We start from the raw sequence: 24,053 nt of genomic DNA on the forward strand, positions 1-24,053 counted from the left end.
AGGTAATTAATGTCCTCATGTTGCGAAGGGTGGAGTCCCCCAGCTATAGTTTTGCTAGATTCGGTTTCGAAAGTCTTGAGTTGCCTCCTAATGAGTTTGATCTTGGCCCAGTATCTCCCTTGGCTCTCCTGGCGTTTCTGACCTGTTCCCGTCGTTCAAGCTCCTCTGTTTCTTTCTGCTCCTCCGTCCTTTCTGGGACATGTTGCGTGCCCTTCTCATAATCAATCTTGTGTCGTTGGATCCTGAACGCGCGGTACCCAGTGGAAGGATAAAGACCTTCTTTGTTCACCGTTGGCTCTACAATTGGCACAGCCATGTCGAGAACCTTTTGTTTGAGGGCAGCCGAGTTGAATGGTATGGGCAATTTCCTGCCGCCTTCATTCGACCGGGTCATGAGAAATGAAGCAATGGATCCGGTAACCAGCGGAGCAGCTGATATCGATATTAGCATTCTTCGCTGGACGGGCATATCATGATTGCGGCACCTACCAAATGAAGTCCCCTGGTCGAATTCCTTTCCTCCCCCTTGTACGTCTTTGAGCCTCGGAACCGGGACATCACATCCAGGAGCATAAACATCGATGCCTAGAAGAAGAAGACCTGTTAGACCTTGCCCGTTAAATATGAATCTGGAACACCTTACCTGCGCCGTAATAGAAGTGGCGGCAGTTGAACCCCTTATCGTAACCTCCAACCATAAGAACACCTGGATGCATGGCAGGCAATCCAAGGCCGTCGATCTTCCTCAGGCTCTCATTCAGAGCATCTCCTGCCTTCTTATTAGTCGCTTTCTTTATCTTCTCATTCCCCTTGCTCTCCTCGTTGGCCTCCTTCATTTGGGCAACCTGCAAACTCAGCGACTCCACATGTCCCAAATATCTGCTTCGCATTTCTGGTGTTATTTCGATTCCCTTTTCATTTCCCGCGGCGGCTACAATCAGAATCCCAGCCTCGAGCACCTTGTCGATCGTTTTGTAACAAGAAAAAAGAGCATTCACTTGCGACGAGGCAACAGCCCGAACTCCCACGCCGAAGGAACAATTGATGAGTGCAGGCTGTCCCTGGTGGTGCCTTTGGCGATGCTTCATGACGACCTGTAGCATCCAGTCCAATTCTTCCGCAGTGGTTCCCCGCCTCAATACGTAGATCTTTGCCTTGGGTGCTGTATTCTTGATGATACTCAACACGATATTGCCGTGGAAATCGCTTGACGGCCTGTCGAGCCGAGGTTCAGGCCCATGTAGCAATTCGATCCCATCAAAACCGGGCTGACAGTCGGACTACATCGCATGTTAGTCAGTCTGTACCTAAGCAGTGCCAGTTTCAATCGCATGTGCGTATTTGAGTATTTACCTGTTGCTTGAGCAAGAATTCGTTCTCGAGGACATATATGACAACACCCTCACCATCGGCATTGTCGGCTTTTTGACCTGCCGTGGTCTTGAGGGAAATCGATTGGTAGCCCCACCAATCTTGAAAGGGTTTGGCAGTCGGTTTGACAGCCAAGATGGTTGTCATCTTGCGATCCATTGTGAGATGAATAGATAATGACAATGCAAATGATGGTTGATGGAAACTGCAAGAGAACTGTCGTGCACACAAGGCATTGAACGAAAGAGAGTCGAATGATCCTTATAGGCATCAAAGCATCGAGATGAGATAACTCATGCTCAAAAGGCTAGAACCAGAGAGTCCCTGATCGATGAACCCCTCGTCATATACCGGTGTCTTCCAGCACAGCTGAAGTTGCAAAAGCGGGCATTCAGCTGACCACTAGCAATTTGCAGCGCGGAGAAACACCCAAAGCAGAGGGCACAACAAATGTTCGCTTAACCATACCGGGAGTATTTTGTGTGATTGAGGAAAATCGATCACTAGCGCCAGCGCGTAGAGGAAAATATTGGCCGATTGACCAAAAATGGTACATCACACAAAAAACTTCAAAAAATAGTTTGCTTGCGTTCAGGGGTTCGAATTCGCAATTGGGAACGGCATTGAAATGTTCCAGATAATTCAACGAGTACAGTGAACCTCTTTGGTGCCGCCTCTTGCTTAGGTAGTGTAGACTGAAAGGCTCCAATGAGCCACACCTTTGAACCCTGCCCACTCCCATGAAGACTCATTCTTCATCAGCTGGCACCATTACCAAAAGATCAACAGCGAAGTCATATTCGACGAGCTCGGTGGTATGAACCGGCTCGACGCTATCTTCTTCTCGGAGAAGCGCAATGCCACCACGGAGCGCATGATCGAGGTGGCTGGACACCAGCAGTCGACCCTCGACAAGGATGGCAACTCGTCTGAAGCCCCCTCTAGACTCCCCAAGGCGCGTGCCACGTTGGCAAAGGAGATCGGCGATGGTGTGGCTACCTCGGAGCAGTTTATCCAATGTCGGTCGGTTGCCGGACCCACATTCCGGGGTTGTGGGGCCGGGATTGGACGACATCCGGAAATAGGGGGCGGCAGGAATAAGATCGATGCATCAAGTCAAATCAAGTGAAGTGTCACGACGCGTGCCATGGCCTGAAGATCAAATGTTACGAATCAGCATCACTTCCATGCTTAGGACTTTGCTTTGCGTGCCTCGCTGCCCTCACATGAAGTAAGCCTTCCAAAAGCCGATATAAACACCTCTGAGGCTAATTTGCCTTGCCTTGGCCTGTTCTTTGACTTTGGTTGTGTTTGAGCATGGCGGAAACACTGTAGGTTGTTTGATGACTGAACCAGGCCGTATGCCAGGTATCAAATGACCCAGTTCCGAGTGGGTGCCACCTGGCAATTTCTGCCCGTGGGCTGAAAACCGTCCGATATTTCGGTATCCAACCTTTTACTGTCTACCAGGTAGTCATAACTCTATCCAGCTATAAACCGACCTGGATATCCACCCACCAAATTCAGCCGCAGCGGTCTTTATCCTATTGGCAGATGCTACCTGCTAATGTTCTTCCGGCAGGCCAGATCAAGTGCTTAAATTCCAAGGTGATTCATCATGGAACACTGTACTATATATAATCTCAAATAACAACAACACCCCTCACCAGCCTTGGTGTCCAAAACAACAGACCCCCAACTTCAATCAACAAAACCCTTGAACAAAAAAAAAACCATTTCGAGATAAGGCAACAACCCTCCAATTCAATAACACCCAACCCAACGCATCCCACGACCAAAAAGCAAATAGCACAAATTCAATTCCAATGCCGCAAAGTTCCCGCCAACTGGTAAGCAGGGCAAACTTATGATCACCTGTTAACTTGGCCTCTCCTGTGTCTGGCTCTTGTGCAAGCTAGAAATGCAGTCATGTTAGGCATCTTCCCCGTTATTGTAGGTAGAATGAACGTACAAACCATCCTCTCTGTCTAACAGACGCTCCCAAACAGTAGAAGCAGACTCGGACCCAGCTGCAAGAAACCGGTTCACGACTAGCGGAGCAGTGAACGCTTTGTGTTTCTCCTGTGTCTCAAACTTGTGGTTCTGTGATTGGGAAGGCATGTTAGCTTGCTGATAATGTTGGGCTGGGTGTATTGGTTCAGTTTCGAATACTGCTTGGGAAGCGACACATGACACAGTATGTGTAGTGGGAGCGTTATGTGTCCTCACGCCAAGTTTTGAAGAAAAACATAGCTTCCGAGGAACGATCCAGGCTGGGGGAAATTGGGCGAAAAGGATGGGAAGAAAGTAAAAGGGTTATGAGGGGGGGAAGTTCTGGGGAGGGTGGAAGGAGGATTTGGAAGGTAGGACACTAGCGTAACAAAGGACGTCCTTAAAAGCTAGAACTTACAATATTGAGGTGAAGGTGCCAGTGCTCTGAGATATCTGTAGACCGAGACGAGGTCAGACGTTGAGATGTGGGGCCGGTTGTTCCAACAGCCATGATAGAAAGACCAATCGGGAATATGGCAGCTGAGGGTGGCGCAAACTTTTGTGTCTGGGGAAGTTCCCGGGGAAATGCTTGTCAAGGCTTCAAGGATGTCGACATTTGGAATTACAGTGGCGACAACCATCGTATATATAGACGTCTTTCATTGCCCTGCCTGCCCTGCCGTCAATGACTCCTACCTGCCCTCTGTTCTCCATATGCAACAGATGCCCATGGAGCCTCATATTTCTTCACTTTTGACATCTTCAAAACCTATCATTGCCTTTGCTCAGGCTCTTGACAAGATATCAGAAACTTGGTTGCCGGTATGTTTGGTTTGGGGTGACACACGAGAGTTTCTGGAGCAGAGGTCGTTGAGTAAGCCACGCTGTTCACCGGTTGTGGCTGGGGTGCTGAGGAAAGCGCCACGACTTTTGCCGGTTGTGGCGGGCCGTTGAAGAGAAAAGCCACAGTATTCGCCGGTCGTGGCTCGTGTTGCATATCAACGCCGCGTCGGGAGTAGGCGTCCTCCGATGGCAGGTTTGACTAACGGTACTTCCTGCCAGCGAGGGAGAAGAATACTCAATCTATTTTAGGCAGCCGTTCATGCGCCTGGTTTCTGGGCTCGTAAATGGCAAGTAACGTCCTTGATGCTGCATATTGGAAAGCATGCGTCAGAAACATCGAAGCAGGCCTTCACAGTAGATCGATTTCGTGATAAAATCTGCACTGTCAGCCCCTCCCGTCTTCCCTTCTTTCTTCACGCTTCAAACCTCTGCCCCCGGCCACACTTCCATCCTAACGTACTCATACCGTCCTAAATAAGAGAGTTCAATGGAGGGACTGGTGGTGGTTAGTCAGTGAGTATGAATCATGCCCAACCCTTTGCTTCTGGATCGCCTTACCTTTGCAAACTTGCTCCTCGCTCGAATCTCTGGACCTAGAACAACCAGAACCAGCGGTACCACGCTTCCCAAGCGGCATGTGTCAGTCATTGCGACCCCCATCTTTGGTCATGGGCTCACCTCATCAACAGTCCAAATCCACCCAAGAGGAGGGAAGCCTCCATAAAACCGAGGTTCGTGAACACTTCATCTTCCTGTTAGTCTCGCACACAAAGAATTGCGGCAAGAACTGGCTTACTGGGAGTCACGCCCAATGGTAGAGCCCCTGCCACAGTATTTCTGCAGAAGCTCTGGGCCGCCATGGCCGAACTGGCATATGTGGCATAGCTTGATGGTTTTTCTTTAGTGTTAGCATGTGGTCTGGCAAAGCCGATTGCGGCACGACTTACACATCAGCGAAATAGGTAAAGACGGCGAGGTAAATCGAATAAGACCCGAACGTGACGACAGTGACGGAAAGAACTGCAAATATCCAGTGAATATCTGGCATCATGAGTGACCCGTACCTAGCGAGGAGGTCAGCGGGCATTGCAAGAGGCTGAAAGTTCAGCAGTTCTGCGTACATGAACATTCCGATGGACATTGCAATACTTAGAAGGCATGCTGTATACAATCTAGCTTCTGGGTTCCAGTCACTGCACAAGCCAGAAGAATCTGGCCTTTTTATGAACTGACGGAGAAGACTGAACCTGGGTTGTTCAGTGACATATTTGCGGTAGAGTCGTTCTTGGAAAGGGTAACAAAGATTTCCGAGACCCGCACCGACGACGGTTGCCAGCATTACAAGGCCAGCCTGTCGCGGTGTGAACGAATATGTCGTTTCAAATGTGAGAGGCACTGACACATAGAACCTATAATCCAGTCGTCAGCAGTGTCAGCCAGCTGCCTGGTATCATTATTGGCTTCTCACATGAAGAGCAGCGCCCAGCTGAAAGAGATCCACATACTGAACCAGAATACGACTGGCTCAGTAAAGAGTAGATCTGTCAAGTCTCCGATTAGGTTCCAAGATACTATTCCGGACAGAGCCAACTTACAAAACGGTCTGGTTAGACTGATTCGAATCATTTGCTTCAGGGTGGCACGCTCTTCTTCCTCTTTCACCTTCCAAGTGATGCGAGGTGTCGACAGCTTTTCATTGCACGGGGCCAAGTCAGCCGAATTGAGGATCTTTGCCCTTCTACTCAAGAGCAGTGGTCCGCGGCATTCCTGAAAGAAAAAGAAAATCAGGGCCATGAGAAGGGCGTTGGCAATCAGCTGGTGCCAGTAGATCCAGCGCCAACCCAAGGGTTCAACTACGAAGTTTGACGCCAGCTGGCCTATTCCGCCTGAGAAGGATGCTGTTGCGAACAACGACATTGGCATACCACGCTCGTGGGGCTGGTAAATGTCTGCGATAATGCCTCCAACCATGGTGCTGAATGTGCTGGCACCAACACCTTGAAAGAACCTGGTAATCAGGAGTCCCGAAAGATTGTTAACAACAGGAATAAGCAGGGTACAAACTGACATCCGATCGACGTGCATTAGCGTCACAACTGTCACTCGGGGGATGGGTCCGCTAGCTACCTACGGATGTAGAGTCCATATGTACTCAAGAAGACAGGTTTCCGGCCAACAAATTCGCTGAAAGGAGCCAGAACCATTGGCGCTGCAGCAAAGGCTGTTTGAAACGTAGGCATGCCGACAAGGACTACAGTGCGAGATGACCCATATTCGGCGGCGATGGAGCTAACCCCAGAAACGTATGCGGAGATGGAATATGCAGCCATGAATGTTGTGAGAATACTGAGGCCAGCTACAAAATGCTTTTCTTGGGCTGGCCATTTGGTGGGGTCTCTGATTTTCTGAACGGCTTTCTCATGCTGATCTGAGAGAGGTGTGTCCCAAGTCAAGTACCTCAATGTGGTTTCCCGACTTGAGGTTTGGTTTGGCTGATACATCTTATACTTTGGCGGGGTTGAACATGCTGCAGCAACACTGTTGGCTTGGAGTAGGGCAGGATGGATGCCACCTCTGCATTTTTGAGGTAGCGGGGCCTTGTTCTTCTTGCCTTTAATCTTTGCATTCCACACACATGAGACACAGGCATGCTGGCAAGGCTCTGGAGCACGTGCCACACCGGTCAAAGCAGTCGGAGGGCAACATCCCGCGATTGCTTATCTCGTGGTTGCACTGCAGTTGCACCGCTTCCAACTTGTGGCACCCAAACCATCGCTGGAAAGGCTTTCTTCATCGCGCAAAATGAAGAGTGTCTGTCCGATTGGAATTAACAGGCCAAGGTTGCCGAAATATAAGACCGCGGACCACTTCTCGATGACAGACTTAGGGTATGTAATCCAAATGTTTCTCTTCTCCGGACAACCCCACCCCACGCGGGCTGTGACGAATCTCCAGACACGGAATAAGACGATCCCATTCCACCGATGAACCACTGTTACAGGCAGCTTCCCATGCGTGATTTTTTGGGACCCAGCGATGCACCACAGATCCCCTTCGAGGATGACCCGTTCGCTTACCTCCCATTTGATGTTCAAGATGAAGGGGTAGCTTTCGATTTAAATCCTGCCTCTTACGAATATGATTTCCCCCCTATTCACGCCACAAGCGACGCCACGAATGTGCCAATTAGCGGATTGGCATTTCCTATCAACATCGCTTCACCGCCCTCACCGCTTCCCGAACATCCGGTTCCGAACCAGGGCTTGGGAGACTCACTCCGTTCCCAGAACTTTCTAATACCTGCAGTAAATTATTCGGGTGCCGTCTCCAATCCATTTGCGATTTCCTTGGGCATGAATGACGCAAACACTTATATATCGGTTTCCGGACAGCGGCGTGAATCCGAGCCACGGTATTTGGTCCCAAATGAGACTCATACCCAGGACAACTTCATCCCTTGTATGGGCCTCCAATTGGATATCCCAGGTAGTGGAACGGTCTTCCTTCCCGAAGAAGACCCCGATCGGTATGACCTCGAGGAAGTTTTCAGCATGTTCTACCAAGGGAACAGAAACCTTCAGAGAATGTCGCCGCAGCTCATTGAAGCGACCCTGGGCATCCCACCAGACTCTAATGATTCCCAACACCTGATATGTTCCCAGGACAATGAGCGTCAGTCGGACCAGGACTCAGCCACTCTCGACGCCCTTTCCGCGCAGCCGCAGATACCATCAAGCCCTTCTACACTAGCACAGTCGCCAGATGCTTTATCGGAACCTGCTACAAGCCTCTCGGCACCTCAGAGAGACCGTGGCATCCCTTTCACTTCTAGACCCAGACTTCTGGTGGCTCCTCCGGGCTTCAGTCATTCGCATATCCTGGTCATTACCAGCAACCCTGAGTCATTGCCGGCATCGCTGTGGGATGGAGCGCGGCTTGCCGAAATGGAGAAGGACATAAGGTTGAAGGCCTTGGATATCGAATCCCAAATACCAAACAGTCAAGATAGCAGTTCACGCGATTTCAATCAGAAACGACAGCGAGTCGATAACCAACCCCAGTCCAATAGCACGCAAAAAGTCTCGAAAGCCAGCGGCGTATCGACAATAAGCTCCTATCCTGCTCTGTTTCCATGTCCTGCTTCTGTTGCAACTTCAGATCCTCTCCCAAGTGCCATGCTTCACAGCCGTGTTCCTAAGCGCAAGGCGAATGCCGAACGACAAGCCACTAGTCAAGTCAAGAAGGAGAGCACTTGCTTACTATGCCGAGTAATGAGGGAAAAGGTCTGTACACATACCAATACAAACACTCCCGCCTCCATTTTTGCTCACACGTTTGCAGTGTAGCGATGGCACACCATGCCTACGATGCGTCAGAGTATTGCAGAATGAGAGATCCATACTACGTGTGCCATGTCAGCCAGCAACACTAGACGATATTGAGCTTTATAGGCGGCGTGAGTATTTGTGCACCTACGCTCTTGATCGATCGCTAATCCTTTAGGCACTCAAATCGGTCTTTTCGTTTATTATTACGAGCAGAGCAGCGAATCGGATCTGCCACGGCGCAGCGCGAGTATCGTCGATACCAATCCACTGGAATCACAATTAAGTCAAAACTGCCCACTGACGGTCGCTGATACGTTCGCGGTTCATGAGTTTGGTACGTTCCAGCGATTCGCCCCAAATCTTCTGAACGATGCCAATCGGGAAAGGGAACTCGCCACCCAACATGCACCAACTTCAGAGGACTTGAACAAGAGTGGTGTTCTCGCTCGATACTTGGAGTTGCACTTGGCATCCATCATCGAGACGCTGGGCACAAACAACAGCTTCATTGCTACTACTCTGAAGGTAGCTGAGAGGTATAGCAGGCCAACAGGGTCGAAGACACGTGTAAGCTATCCGCACCGAAGTATGTGCGGTTATGCAGAAGCTGACAGTAATTCCCCCTGTGTCCAAAGACAATGTTACGGCATGCTTTGTACATCTTTGCCGCAAGATTCCTACGCCGGACCTACTGGGTACAGGTTGATACAGTGACTGAGAACTACAGAGTAGCATGGATGGACGCGCCGTGGCGAGCGTTGCCTGTTTCAACACCAAGGTCACTTGCTGAAGCAGAGACTCTCAACAACATACTGAAGGATCACTTGCGCTTCCTGGAGAAGTCCGTCATCCACGCCTTCACCAAGAAGATTTATGCTAGGAAAAAGGAGGACTGGTTTGAGATCTTTCTAGTGACCTTCATCTTCCAAGTCATCCTCAGCGAGAATCTCGAGATGAGCTTTTACAGTCATTTCCCAGGGCTCGTACGTATTCGACTTCTCGTTCAGCTTCTCTACTAACACCACATGAGGATGACAACCTGCTAACCCAGATTAGGAGAAGCCCATCGAGTGCCCCTGGTCAACGTTTGGAGGGCTTCGAAGCTATTCCTCCAAGAGAATTGCTTCTTACTTTTCCGCAATCAATGGTCGTGATCCATTCTTGAAGCCCGGTGCTAGAGCATGGGAAGGCTTCGGGGACACCGAGCGCACGTACTTGGATCAGTGCGGGATTCTGTTGAAAGGTGTGCTCCTTTACAATCTTAACCAGGACTGATCGGATTGCTTACACTGCCTCGCAGAGGGCTATACAAAACGGGATGATTTGGGATTCCGCAGGTCGGCTTCAATGGGAGATGCTGATTCTCCGGGGAGTTGGTGGAAATGGGCCGTGGAAACGATTCTTGGGAACGGCTAGCATCTTCATGTGGTGTCTAGTTCTATTCATATACAACCTGTCAAACACTGGGACGAGCATGCAAAGTCTCTTATTCGCCGTTTGCTAGATGGGACAGGGATAGTGGAGAAGGTGACGTTTCACTTCTTTTTGGGATTGGCCGCCGACATTAACGAGATTAACGACTATCGCAGCAACCTCATTGCTATGACTATTATGACTGAATGGCAACGCAGTAGGATGATCGTTTTTCATCCATAAAATATCATGGCCCGCGTCTCAATACTCTCTCTTGGTCGTGCAGCCCCATATCCTCGAAGGTTGGGTTGGATTGCGGCGTGTGGACAAACTGGCCGATATGATCAGTGGCCAATCGTTGGTTACTGAAACATCCATCCTTACTTACCTCTGGAGCTGGTATCATCCGAATCAAAGATCTTGAATAGCAGCAGCTCATTCTGCGACTGTTTGTCAAGAAAGTACCATTTATGGGCCGAGGATCGGTGGACTTGTAGCGTTTCCGCGACGTTGTTCGGAAATACCGTGTCGGAAGGTATTATATCTTCCTCGATGTCAATGGTTCTGGCATCGCACAACCCCAACGGCCAGTCCTCGAGGTCAGAGAAGAACGGCCGCCATGAGCTTCGAGTTGGAGATAGGTCAGCACCACATGGATGGCATGATCATGAGTGAGGCACCTGACTTTATGATCTGCATCCTCCCAGAAAGCAATTGCTCGTCGAGGTTATGTTGCCGGACAATGTACACAGCTCTCTCGATCGCGCTGGCTGGAGAGGAGTCTGCCCAGAGGATTAGCTCCACCTCTGGAGATCATCCAACTATCACTCACCAACATGGACACCACGGACAGGCTGCTCCAAGCTTGACTTCTCCCCGATGTTGCCCGGAAATTCGCGGTTCCTCTTCCGAGTCTTGGGTTGATCAGGATGTGCTGAACTGCTGACAGAAGACACTGCGTCCAACACGTACCTCTACATCAAAGACGACGACTTTCTTGGCCTCGAATCTTTCTGTCAGAAACGCTTCCATTTCCTGAATGTAGCGCTGCTCGATCTCGCTGCCGGACTTCACGCTCTCATAATTGAACTGGTCATCCAGGGTCTGTTCCGCCACCTCGAAGCCATTTTCGTCGAGGCTGAATGTTGCTACCTCGCTTCTAATGTTGGTGACGGTGATATCGGCTGGGATATGGACGTGATTAGTTGAGGAATTTCCTTGCAAAAACTCCGGTGGGAGGCAGCAGAAATACGGCTTTTCGTTTTTGTATGGTGGCTTGTCAAGGTAGACCACTGTTGCTATTGCTGTCTCCATGTTGTATATCAAAACATCAATCTCTAGAAGATTGTGTTGAGAATGATGATAACCACCAACGCATCAACGATTCGACAAACGAAACAGCACAAAGACCCAACTACCAAGCAGAGCCGCATATTACCTAAAGCCTTCGGCAGCCCTCCGTGGAGAAAGCTATTGATGGCGTTCTCGTGGGGTAATCCCACACTTGTTCAATAACCGGGTGCCAAGCCGTCGTGGTTTCAACCGAGTGGTGTCAGGAAGATACCCCATGCAACTCTTATTGGCTTCCAGGCAGGTTTCCCCCATGTAGGGAGTTTCTTGGCGTTGCTGCACCCTTCACCAATGCTGCAGGTATCCCTCGTTAAATATATCTGTTATAATCCTTGGGCCTACTGGTCTTTGACGCTAGACTGCAAGATTGTCGTCATCACCAACCATCAAGACAAGGCTCTGAAGACGGCAAATCATAGCACTGCCGGACACACCCTTCTAATGAAAAAATCGCTCACGAGACAGCATGGTGGTGCAGCCGGTGAGCAGTGTTGATCGGCGAGTTGTGTGAGGTCGCAGCCTGACATGTGTGGGTTCCCCGCTTTAGGGGTTCCAAACTACTGTCACTGGCGTGAAGGATTGCTCAAAGGGACGACATGTGAAGACCTTCTGCGGGCTTTGGAGGGTGTTGATCTGTAGATTTATAGACACCAGGTTGTGAGATTTAGTGCCCTCTTTTCTCCTCCTTCTGCTCGCATGAATCGATGCATTAAACATCTCTATCGCCAAAGCCAGACTACAGCTTCTCAAATCCGTATACAAAGAGCCAATTCAACATGGGCTTCATCGCCACAGGTACTCTCCCATTGCCTCCTTGTCACTGCACCGCTGCTTCTCAACGCTAACACCAAGCCCTCGGTCACCAGAGGAACAGAAACAGCCATGGAAGAACTTTGCCCAGACCGGGGGAAGTAATGCCTCTTACGAGAAGCATCAGCTCTACCTCCAGACCTCCGGAGGCAGACCCTGGAATGAGTGGCTGAAGGAGTACAAGGGGATTGTCGCTGCTCCGAGGACTCCGGCACCGCCTCCTGTCTCCGATGACTAATCAACGATGAGTGAAAGGGGGTTAAGGGAAGAGCGGAGTATTGTGTTTTTGTGCACTTTGCACTTTGCCAGTCTGCTATACAGCCTTCTGGCGTGATACTACGGTCAATTTAACAAGTCTTTCTATGCCATTCTCCGAGCGTGATATGAAAATGAAACAAATTTGCCTTCAAAATATTGAACCTCTCTCGTCATGACAAAGAGTCCACTAGCGACCATCAGCAAAATGGCATCAAACCGGTGCCCGGTCCCGCCCTGCTCCGCATGTCGCCACTTCTCGGCCCCACATCCCCGGAGTTGTGGGTCACCAAACGACACCATTCCTCGGCCCCACATGCCTAGGCAGCCAAAAACCCGGCCGAAAAGCCGGCAGGCGAACAAAGCTCTCCCGGCCGCCACCTCTCCGCCGCCAACACAAATTACCTCCCTCTTCCACTCCACCAAAGAAAACAGGAATTGTCTCCCGACCTCATCCATTTGTTGTCACCTTTGCTTCGCCTGCACTTAGCTCCAGCATTTTTGCTTTTCCTGCCCCTTCATCTCGACAAGATATCACTTTTGCCTAACGGGTCGACTCTCCATGCTGACAAATGGTAACAGGCGGTGCTAGTTCAAGAAGGCAGCCCCTATGAACTTGTTCCCTCGTCGGGCAGAGGTTGAATTGGGCTGAGGTTGAAGCGTTCACAAAGCAGATGAGAGCCAGTGATGTCCTCACCACCAGCTGGTTCGCTTGAGCGATATGCCATTCTATAATTTGTGGTGGGTGTTTGGGGATGGTGTGATTATGATACGTTTGGCTTAAAACATGGACTTGTGGGCATGCAAGAGTTCTTCCTTGCCGACTCGTATGGGAGGGTTGGGAGTTCTTTCACAATTTGCCAGTCGAATGGGGGGGAACAAACAGGGTGGTGTTTAATGTAAAGGGCGGGGTGGTTTGGTGGGCTTGTCGGGTCGATTATGGGGTCTTGAAGGGGATATATCTGTCATGGTATCCTGCTTGGATGGCTTCCTTTGTTAGATAAGGTTGATGGCTTGGTGGTATAAGTTAATTCCACTGTCTGGCTTGCTAGCTCCGCATATGGTGACTCACTAACATGTTTCACTCTACATGACATACCGTGTCTCTTCTCCCTATCGCATAGAGCCTTAGCCCACATCCGGTGTCGTCGATGGGATGAGATGGTCTCATCTCATCTTATAACACGAGACCGTAGGAGGAGACAAATAAGCCAAAACGAACCCCCCGTCTCATCTTACGTCTCATGGGACGAAGGTTATCTTTCTGAGGCTTTTTCAGAGGCTTTTTTGGCCACCAACAACATAATAATGTTTGGAATTTTCTTCATGGGAACGTTGTGTGGATTCCCAGTAAGGTTGGTAGCTGGGTAAGGGTGAGGTCGGTGGCCTGGGTGAGGGTGAGGGTGAGGGTTGCGGCTCCGTGGCCAATAACGCTGCCGAGATCTTAGGCCGGAAGAGCCACTGGAGGTCTTATAAACCGGTAAGATGAGATAAATCGTAAGGGCAGTGGGATGAGCCGACACGAGGGCCATCTTATCTTATCTCATCTCATTGGCCATCCTGCCCCGCATCCAACATCAAACCATTTAAACTCTGGCAGATATTGATGCGTGACTTGCAGGGATGTGTCGTGGATGATACTCGGGATGGGGTTTGTGCGGCAGGTTTGACTCCCCGTGTTATCTTTGGGAGGCTTGAGGGAGGAAACGTCAAACAAGTATTGTGATCATTCTCTTGGGGAAGCGCAGTAAGGTTTTGCGGCATAAGGAAAATTCATGGGCATTTTATTTCAGATGTAAGTCATATTACAACGAACGAGCTTTTGAAGGGGTGTGTGATGTCCAGCTGTTTAGAGGGGAAGCATAGGGTTGTGGTTAGGCTAATGCTTGTCCTGGAATTGAACCAGGGAAAAAGGCGTGACAAACATGATAACTGCCGTCAGGACACTCTCAAAGTTGCTATGACCGACGGTGGTCCCCGATGAAACGAAACTCCATAGAAAACGTCAACAGTTTTCAACGGCCCGATTGCGTGGCATCACATTGACTTGGTCAGGTATTCAAATATGGGTAGAGTAGCGCCATGGAGACGACCACATCCAGTCTGAGAAAACCTTACGGCACAAGGGCAATAAATCATTTTTGTCCAGCCGTAAAACTTTCTCTCACGACATCTTAAATTCTCTTTTCCAGTCACCAACACGACCTGGTCAAATCCAAACCCATAATTCGACCCTTACATCCATCCACAGGCATCCTCAGCCAAACCGACACCCCAAAGAACAAAACCTAGATCAATCAATGGGTTCCGCCTCTGAAACCCTCCCAGTCGGCGAAAGAGTAGCTCTAAATAAGCTAGAGCGGATCGACAAGAAAATAGATGAGGCTCAAAGATCTCTCGACAGGAGCTTCTTTTTTCTGCAACTGTGTCTCAATGGACAAAATACCGAGAATTGGGATCAAGAGGTGCGTACGCTCTTCTTTTACCTGCCCATCAACTGGATTTCCCTTCTTTAAAGGCTAATCTACTGCAGGGGCTGATCGTCCGGCATGCCTGGGCGAGCAGACGCATCTTGCAGCTCCGAGATGACCGTGAGAGGGCGGAGGGTGAATTGAGAGATGTTCGGAGAACGGCTGCTGAGGGGAACGACAGGCAGTGAATCGGATGTGGTTTTGGAGATGGTTTATTTGGGATGGAAGGTCTATGGTATCTTTTCTTGGGGGCAAGGGAACGAAAAATGAAGCGGGGCACATCTTCCAAAACTTCGGGCTTGCGATCTGCGATACCATTGTTTGGGAACGCGCAGGTATGCGCCACAAATGAAGCTGAGCCAATCAATATCGTTGGGGTCTTGAGATGATTTCAGTGAAGTTGCTGGATTAGGGCGCGATCTTTTGGCCTGCAAAATGGGCCTTCAGAACGCTTTTCTGAACTGACTTTCAGAGCCAGGCCATGGCCAGCTTGCCAGCAGTTGATCCACCTGTTCAGAAAGGCTATCTAGAAGCCGTAATCTTTTACGTAGTAGCTAGTGGTGGTGGCTGAAGTGTAAATAAGGCCCTGTAAGGCCCTACGTAGTAGGTGTGGTGGGTTTGATGGGCGCTGTGGGTGCGTTTAGAAAGCCTCGTCTGAATAGATTCACAGCGAAAATGGTCTGAATATATCTAGACTGAAAGTAAAATAGCTGCTGAATTATTTCAGGGAAAAAAGATTACATTTCTGAATAGTTCAGAATGAATAGATTCAGTAGGAATTTTGGGCCAAAAGATCGCGCCCTTATATGTGGAATCATCTTTGTTACCATCCCCTTAATACATCCATCAAACAGACCATTATCACCTCAAGTCAGTCAAAGCTCCGAAAGAAATGCTCGAGACAGCAGCACCTTTTCAAATCATGTAGAATAAAGCCTGAAGAACGATCTAACGAACAGACAAGGTGTTGAAAATATGGTTTGGGCGTGATGATCAAAGTTTATCGGAATAAAGGGATACGTCGTTCGGAAAACCTTATGGGCGCACATTTGAAGAGAATTTCTCGTACAAATATTCCGCCCTTAGACGCAACATGTCGATCTTCTTTCTCACGGATGCATGACGTTAATCCACCCCTACCCGTTACCAAATCCGGCTTTCCTCCACCCATCCCCACCTTTCCCAAACGACACCCATATTTGGACAGCGATGCCATGGCCGAGCTCCAACTGGCATATCGCGCAACATTGGTTGTGTTTACACACTCGCAAATCTTGCATGGTTCTCTGAGTTTTTATTTTCTAGACTTGGATTTTGTGGACACAAAGCTTTACTTGACACACTCAGAAGTCAATATCACCAATGTCCACAGAAAGCAGACACATATCTCGCATTATCGTTGCTATCTTATTCACTTCTTCATCCAGCCAGCCTCATGCTGTGACATTTTATTTTCTTCTCAAATTTTTTACTGTGGCTATCGTGTAAGATATTCTTGTTTGAGTTTCTACACAGATTTACAAAGATTTTCCCCCCTTCTCCAGTCCCAGCTATCCGCAATTGGCATAGATTGCCACTCTCTAAATTTTGCTGAAGTCTGAGCTATAAACAAGAACTCCCAATTGACTTCAACTAGCCTTGATCTTGTCCTCAGCTTACTATCCCAAGATATTTCCTTTTCTCCCAACTCTCTTCACTTTCACGTCCCTAGCCTCAGTCTCAGCAAAGCTCCGTCGCCATGTCCTCAAATCTAAGAACCTCCCCACTGTCTTCCAGTAACAGAAGAAAGATGATATTGTCGGAATCCTCTGTTGTCTTTAAGGTAATAGTCATCAGGACGGCACCAAAACTGGCAGCTCTCCAGAGCTCTGGCATCTTGGGAAAGGCCTGTAGCTGTCTGGACAAAGACAACCTCGCCGCGAGGATACAGAGATGACTACCACAGACCCTGGTCACAGTTTTATCTGCCTCGGTCTTTCTGTCTTTACTGATATCTGGAAGTCGGAGAGATAGACGCCGGGTGGTGAGCAGAAACCGAAAAGACTGCAGTGTAGAGTTGTAGGTCTCCACATCTCCACATAATGGCGTGGGAAGGTCGAAAATGTTCAGCACCAGCTCATCATATCATGACAGGACCATTCAACATCCATCTAATAATCGTGATTACGAGACGCATACTTCCAGCAAGGTTTCTGCCAGAACGACAGGAAATCGACTGGGCATCATTGGAAAACCAAAACAATCAGCACTATGCTAGCAATACATGCCATGTGCTTTCAAAAAGACAAAAACTGTATCTAATCAGAATTACCCGCAGATGGCACTCTTTGTTTGAGCGCAGCTAGCCTCTCCCGGGCCAGACGTTCCTCCTCATATCTCATCTCCTGCAACTTCCCAAGCATCTCGTCTTTCTATACGGCGTCAGCGATGTCCCAGGCTAGACCAGGTAGGTGCAGAAATAACATACAACTTTGACGAGATTGGTGGGGTCATCCCCCGCATTCTGTGCCACTCCAATGAACATATGGCTTGTGATCCGGATCTGGAGTTCGAGACAGCGGAGTCGTTCGGTAATATCGCGATGCAAATCCTCCGTCATTTTGGTGAGCTGGTTCGCGGTGAGATTAGCGTTGTGTGGCTGCAAGAACACTGAGTCAGTTTCTGGTTGTGGAAGTGGTATCAAGAGTACGGTGGGACGAATCAAAACGACCTAGCGTGAACATGAAGATAAAGGCAGACCCAAAAGGAACATCAACCTACAGAGGATTTGTGATCATGAATATTGAGAGTTTGAACCCTGGCAGTTGTCTCAGCAACCCGGACATCAACAACCTGTCCTCCCGTCAGCGAAAGTGTACAAGACAACAAACTGGTAAGTCACATCGCAAATTGCCACCCATGCCCAGGCAGTGCTTGACGCTGACCCCGGCCGCTACGCCTTTCCAAGAACGCAAACAAACCCGAAACGACACCGGTTAAGCAACCCTCCCTGGAACTTTCAGAGAAGTTCGGGAGGAAAGGTCTACCCACTGATGTCGATCAGACATCACGCAAGCTAAGCCTGCTAGGGCCGGCGTGGACACCCCACTACCGTATGTGAGGTTAGGCCAGTTGAGTCACCTCGGAACTTTGTTGCTGAGGTTGGTCCCAGCAACCGCATTCAAGTCCTGCAAGCCCATGCCGGTATTGCGCTGAAAAAGCCACGCAAGGCGATGTGTCTTCGGCAACCGAGACGCTCAAACGAGACGCCATCGCAAAAGTGGCGGAGATCAAAGAGATGAGGAGAATGGAGAGATGATATTCCATATGAGGCTGGTTGGGCAAAGAACTGGGCAAGGGGCAAAGGGGATGCCGGGGGGAAGACTTACCACCTGGTCAGTGGTGCTGGGTTGGATCTCAGTCATTGCTGTTGACGGGAGGATGAAGTGATCGAAAAGATTGGCATGAAAATTTATAGAGATGGTGGGAATCTGGGATATGAAAGACCCAAGGTCGATTACTGGTGGACACCTGGGTTAAGAGTGAGAGGGAAGAATGGAAATGCAAAGGGATCGGTTTGGGGAGAAATTCGAAGAGGTGGCCTGAATATATATACCTGTGGGTTGTGTGTCTGTGCGCGCCTGCAAATCTCTCGGGGCAAGTAGCCATCACTGTTGGCTGGCTGTGATCCTTATTCACTTGTGGGGGGGCCTGGGCAAGTGAATGTGTTGCAAGCTCAGAGAAACCTGGAGCAACAGTAGATGTGGGACCGAGTCATAGACATCTCAGTTTTCAGAGACCTCCGTCATATTCCATAGTTAAAAATGGGAAGGAAGGAGCAACGGACGGCCCCCACCTCACTGCAGCAACGGCATTTTTCTGATACTCACAGCAGCAAACCATTTGTTGTGATAAAGTTGGAACGACTCCCGTCCCAGTTTGCGACCTTTTCAAACAATACCGCCTGTCAAGATGACCTCAAACCGCGGAAAAGCTGGTGCTGGAGAGAGAGGTGCCCTTTCAATAGCCGCCAGAACATTTCGGAAGCGCCGTGAAAAACGCGCTGCTGCTGCCGCCGTCGCCGCCGCCGCTGCTACTACTTTCGACATTCACCCAGACTCCTGCCGATGCCGCTCCGACCCCCGCCCTCCAGAAAGCCCAAGAAAGTTCCGGGAAGAGATACACCAAGAGACAGCGTCAGGCCCGTGCGACCGAACGTCAGTTGAAGTACTTGGTGAAGAAAAACCGCGAGATGAAGGGCATGATCAAGAAGTTGGAGGCGAGGTTAGACAAGTTGGAAAAGGCGGCCACAATGCGCTTTGCGCGGTATGAGACGAACACTTAGCAGACTAATACAGCCATTGGCTACATACTTGACTAGCAAGAAGAAGAGCACCGAGGCAAATATAGGTCTGTGAGTCACTTTGCCCATGTTCCTTCGTTTTACGAACAGAGACCTAATGCATATGGCACAAATCACAGAAGGCGGGCAACTGGTTGAAATTCCAGACCAAAATCCCGTTGTGAGAAATAGATTGAAAACGATCTGGTGTTACTGAGGTGTAGGAAGGAAGAGGAAGGCATGGATGTTTATTTTGAACTTTTCGGTCCGATATCTTTGTAAAGTAGACATAGCTTCATCTGAAGTGTCTACAGCTTTTCAGATTTCAGTTTGACTACCCAGGTATCTACAAAGCCAAAACCCCCACCCAAGTACCGTCACTCAAGCGCCTACAAAATGATGGCCCTTATCCAAACTACCGGGCTTAAACCTAGCTTGCCGTCTCATCTCATTGGATCTGCCAAGACGATCTCATCTCATTGGCAATATTAGCTACTATCAAGGCCGAGCCACACAGTCCGGACTGGGCACTCGTCCAATCCATGTACTTCAAGTAGGTATAATTGCCAAGGCCAAAGCTGTCGTTCTGACCGGCCCACGGGATGTGCCGACAACAAGAAATGATCTTGTTGTTGTAGAAAACTACATGGTAGACAAACGGAACAAGAAGCGATAGGTCGAGGATAAAAGAAGAGTAGTGAAGCAAGAAAAACAGCGGCCTAACATCATCTAAGCAGTAGCCACACATTCCAAAAGCAGTGGCTAGATACGATTAAAACGGAGTTGCCATTGCCTCCAACACTGGGGCAATTCCTGCGTCTTGATATCGGATTGTACCAACACAACCATCATGGGTGCATACCGGGCTCAACGGCAGCTTGACAGCCCAAAGCTCTTCGTCCCCCGCGGCAACACTGCTTCAGACACAGCGCCATATACTGCGAACTGCACCTTGAAGAATGACCACTAGGCTTTCAAATACAGTCAAAAGGCCTTTAAAAATAATTAAAAGACCTTTAAAGATGTTTACAAGGCCTATTAATTTAGTCTCGATGTATGGTTTACATCATCATATGGGCCAACCTACTTGTGTGTATCAACTATTTTTTGGTGAGGGTGCATGGTCACCAACACTCACCCCTGTCCGTCACCTACGGGACCTCCATTCCTAACTAGCCTGGTTTTTCCAGATTCTGATTCCAAGATCGTTGTTTAAAGACTCTCGCCCGGCCCGGCCGTCTGAACGTCCTCCCCACGAACCGACGTCCCGCGCCTGATGATTTGCCCCACTTGATTGGGCAGTCTTGGCCCGGCAGAGTGAGTGTGAACGGTACAGTCAACTGGCATTTATCCAACTAGCACTGCAATGACTTTACAAACCAACGCATACCTTCATGGCTCCCTACTTCGGCTGACGGAACGGATGCGCCTCCGTATTAAAGACAAACTCATCAAGGCTGATGACGTCCGGAGGCGAAAACATCAAGTAAAAGTACTTGAGCGTCTCCGCCAAAAAAAAGCTCTCCATCGAGTCCAGCCTTCGTGTCTCGCCCTTCACAGTCACATCAGCAATAGCCGAGTACGCCAGCTTCGTCTCGGTGGACTTTATCACGCTCTCAAACATACGCCACGCCACCTCCCTCAGCTCCTCCTTGCCCGTCATGCGGTATAGCAAGAACACACTCTCGATGGCTTCCGGCCTCAGAATGTACCTCGGGTCGCGCGCGTTGGAGAAGCCCTTCTTCAAGCCCCGGGCACCCTCCTTCTCCCACTTCTCCTCGTCCCACACACACGGCTCCTTCACTGAGCCGCAGCGCACAAGGCCAAAGATCTCGGGCATCAAACCTGTCGGGAAAGCGTCGTACGCCCATCCACAACCACGCGCGATGCGCTCACCGATGTCGACGTGCTCTGGGAGGTTGAAGACCTTGCCCCCAAGCCCAAACATGCCACCCACAAAACAGGACAAATGCTGGCTTTCGGGGACGTGATCAATCTTATCAGATCGCACAAACGCATCGCCCACAAAGAGGATATCGTGGGGATTGTCCTCGGCCGGTATCATGGGTCGGAAAACCAGGTGTTCCACCACAACCTCCATGGCGGCGCGGTGCATCTTTTCGTAGCGCGGTTCCTGGCCGCCAAGCAAAATGGCCATCTTGGGCAAGTACTCGTACAACGAGTCTGCAAGGGCGCCGAGCGTGAAGCCTGACTCGTGGTTTAGCGTCCCCTCGCGAAAGCTGATCAGCTTGGGCCACATGCCGGGCAGTTTGGACAAGGACTGGGTGCGCTCGAGGAGGTCGGTGACTCGGCTGACGGCATCGTAGAACTTGGGATCTCCGGTGAGCTGCGACAGTCGCGTAAATTCGAGACTCAAGGAGGCCGGACAAGCAGAGGGATCGTTCGTTCCGGCAATTTGGGTGCCCCGCTTGGCGTCCTTGAAGTTGAGCCAGAAACCTGGCATACGGTTGGGTGTGTCAAAAGCCATGTAGAGCATGTTTCCCAGCTCTGTAGCCTTCTCCAAGAGGGCCCTTTCTCCGCTCAGGTCGTAGGCGCTGAGCAAGCCGCCGAGGTGTCGGATCGTGGTCTCGAACAGATTGGCGCTGGTGACGGTCGTGTCTGCCCAGTCCAGCTGGGCTGCTGCTGTTGCAGCGGACAGGAACTCATCGTGAAGGCCCATTATCCAGAGTGTATCCAGCGCGTCCACCAGTGTCGCAGCCCACCCGCCAAATGTCGTCTTGCCTTCTCCGCTAACCGGCGCCAGTTCGTCACGAAGCCATGCGTGCTTCCTGTAGCTCTTCCAACTCTTCTCGAAGGCATTGCGCACTGCTTCCTGTCGCTTTACGGTCGTCGCATCGTGTGTATAATCGCGGAAATGGTGCTGGACAGGTGGGAACTGCTTCGGTGAGCTCGTTGGAAGAGAATGGATCAGCTTCGCAGGATATCGTTGGCGGACCGTGGTCCAGTCGAAGCTACTGGGTTTGAAGCGGATTTTGGCATCAGGCCTCGATGGCTGCGGTGGGGGGCGGATGGGGGAGTCAAATGGGCGGAAGAGGGCGACGACGAGGAGGAAGAAGACGACGGCGAAGAAGGTTCGCACGATGCGCCGGCCCTGGATCATTGTGTCGGGCGGTCCAGAGGTTTGTGGACGGGATGGAATGGAAGTCAAGCCACAGTGCATAATTACCCCACGAAAGACGGGAGGTCAACTGTGGGTCCCCCCCAACTTCCCCAGCCGCCCAGCCACAGCAACTGGCAGAGCTGACATGTGCCCGGAAGCTCGGAAGTACGGGGGATCTTCTGGGGATTGCGTCGGCGCTAAGGCGCATGAACCAGCCGACTCCGATCTCGGCATCGAGGAGTGGACTCGGCCGTCGCTCTGCCGTGCGTCGGTGCAACGCATTGATAGGGAAGCCGGGTGGGCAGGTTGTGTCACTCATCCAACAGCTGCTGCTGAGAGCTTGACGGGGTAGCTCTGCCCGATGGATGTTTGGATTTACCATCTCTTTATCTCCCAGAGCCATTTCACCTGTGACTGTTGCAGCCCATGACCAGGAAGCGTTGTTAAAAAGCCGGCGAGCTGAACTTTGTGTGTATGTGATATCCCGCCTCTCTTCCACCCACGTTCTGGAGCCATTCGCTTTCGACGCGTTTGCTTTTGATACCGAATCACCAAGCCCCGACTGTGAAGGGGTTCGTTGTCTCTCTTCAATTTGATCACGTCTTTTTCTTCCTCCTCATTACTCATCTTCTCCCTCTTCCCTGCTCAACCGGACAAATAAATTCCACTCTGGATCCCGACAATTTTTTGGCACCTTTTTGGAAGCTTGGCAGACCCCGTCTCCGCAGCAAAAACCAGCATTATTTTTTTGTTTTCTTTCGCGGATAAAGGCGGGCTCTGTTTGTCACTCTCACAGCAGCCCCTCAGTCACTCTCTTCTTCGGTGTGTATGTGTTTCCAGACATCAATTGGCGTGCCACTCCTACAAGACCAGCTCACTCAAGTAGAATTGTGAGATGAAGGAGAGTGGAATAAACGGCGGCTTGGAAACTCTCAAACCGCCTCATCAGATTCTTGCAGTCGCAACTTCACCCCTCACCACCACAACCACCGCAATCATGGACGCCAAAACTACCACCACCATCACCAGTGCCGTCCCCCCAAGCGAGCAGACCACAAAATGGAACACCAAAAACCTCCCCTTCCGCCTCGGCGCCGACCTCATCTCCGCCGCCTCAGCAGCCGTCCTCGTAGCACCCATCATCTCAGTCATTGACCGGTATTTCTCCCCCCTTTTTCCCCCCGTTATCTCACCCTCGAGATCACTAACATCCTCCAGATCAATAATGGAAAACGCCTCAGGCCGCTCCCCCCTCCTAACCTCCCTCCGCACCTCCCTCACCACCTTCCTCACCTCCCCCAAAACAATGTTCCTCTCCAAACCCTTCGGCCTCATCTTCGCCCTCTACGGCGGCACCTACCTCACAGCCAACACCCTAGACACCTACCTCTCAACAACGCAATCCCTGCCCCCCACATACGTCTCCTCCGGCCCAGAAAAGTTCATCGCCTCCTCCACAGCAAACATAGGAATCTGCATCTACAAAGACCAAGTTTTTGTCCGCCTGTTTGGTCCCCCAGGCATCACCCGCCCTGTCACCCTCCCGTCGTACGCGCTGTTTGCGATGAGGGATTGCATGACGATTTTCGCGTCGTTTAATGTGCCGGGGCTGCTGGGGCCGAGGATACAGGAGAGGCTGAGCGAGGGGTGGAGGAGGTCGGGGCCGACGGGGGCGACGATGGCGCAGTTTGCCGCTCCGGCGGCGGTACAGGTTTTTAGCACGCCGGTGCACCTTTGGGGGTTGGACATTTACAACAGGCCGGGGGTGGGGGTGGGGG

General features: G+C 50.5%; 5 protein-coding genes across 5 annotated transcripts, besides 2 other annotated features; 2 read left to right on the forward strand and 3 right to left on the reverse strand.

Moving 5' to 3' along the window:
• Positions 1 to 43: 43 nt before the first annotated feature.
• On the reverse strand, positions 44 to 1,530 carry PODANS_6_635 (uncharacterized protein; the record flags this gene model as incomplete). The annotated part of the gene is made up of 3 exons (XM_001910416.1): positions 44 to 585; positions 644 to 1,280; positions 1,354 to 1,530. The coding sequence occupies 3 exons, from the start codon at positions 1,528 to 1,530 to the stop codon at positions 44 to 46; spliced, it is 1,356 nt and encodes a 451-aa protein (XP_001910451.1).
• Positions 1,531 to 5,149: 3,619 nt separating this feature from the next.
• Positions 5,150 to 6,707, reverse strand: PODANS_6_630 (uncharacterized protein; the record flags this gene model as incomplete). The annotated part of the gene is made up of 3 exons (XM_001910417.1): positions 5,150 to 5,615; positions 5,675 to 6,269; positions 6,338 to 6,707. 3 exons carry the CDS (start codon positions 6,705 to 6,707, stop codon positions 5,150 to 5,152), a joined length of 1,431 nt encoding a protein of 476 aa, XP_001910452.1.
• A 483-nt stretch (positions 6,708 to 7,190) lies between these two features.
• PODANS_6_620 (uncharacterized protein) lies at positions 7,191 to 8,552 on the forward strand (the record flags this gene model as incomplete). The annotated part of the gene is made up of 1 exon (XM_001910418.1): positions 7,191 to 8,552. One exon carries the CDS (start codon positions 7,191 to 7,193, stop codon positions 8,550 to 8,552), a length of 1,362 nt encoding a protein of 453 aa, XP_001910453.1.
• Positions 8,553 to 15,243: 6,691 nt separating this feature from the next.
• Positions 15,244 to 15,636: a repeat region (rgion duplique sur le chromosome 6).
• Positions 15,637 to 20,102: 4,466 nt separating this feature from the next.
• Positions 20,103 to 20,260: a repeat region (rgion rpte sur le chromosome 2 et le chromosome 1).
• Positions 20,261 to 20,556: 296 nt separating this feature from the next.
• Positions 20,557 to 22,335, reverse strand: PODANS_6_610 (uncharacterized protein; the record flags this gene model as incomplete). The annotated part of the gene is made up of 1 exon (XM_001910419.1): positions 20,557 to 22,335. The coding sequence occupies one exon, from the start codon at positions 22,333 to 22,335 to the stop codon at positions 20,557 to 20,559; it is 1,779 nt and encodes a 592-aa protein (XP_001910454.1).
• An 835-nt stretch (positions 22,336 to 23,170) lies between these two features.
• On the forward strand, positions 23,171 to 24,052 carry PODANS_6_600 (uncharacterized protein; the record flags this gene model as incomplete). Its single annotated transcript, XM_001910420.1, has 1 exon — positions 23,171 to 24,052. A coding segment is annotated over one exon (882 nt), but the record flags the coding sequence as incomplete, so codon positions are not given.
• Between the last annotated feature and the right edge of the window lies 1 nt (position 24,053).

Source organism: Podospora anserina, chromosome 6, assembly GCF_000226545.1.
Source record: "Podospora anserina S mat+ genomic DNA chromosome 6, supercontig 2".
Taxonomy (NCBI): Eukaryota; Fungi; Ascomycota; class Sordariomycetes; order Sordariales; family Podosporaceae; genus Podospora; species Podospora anserina.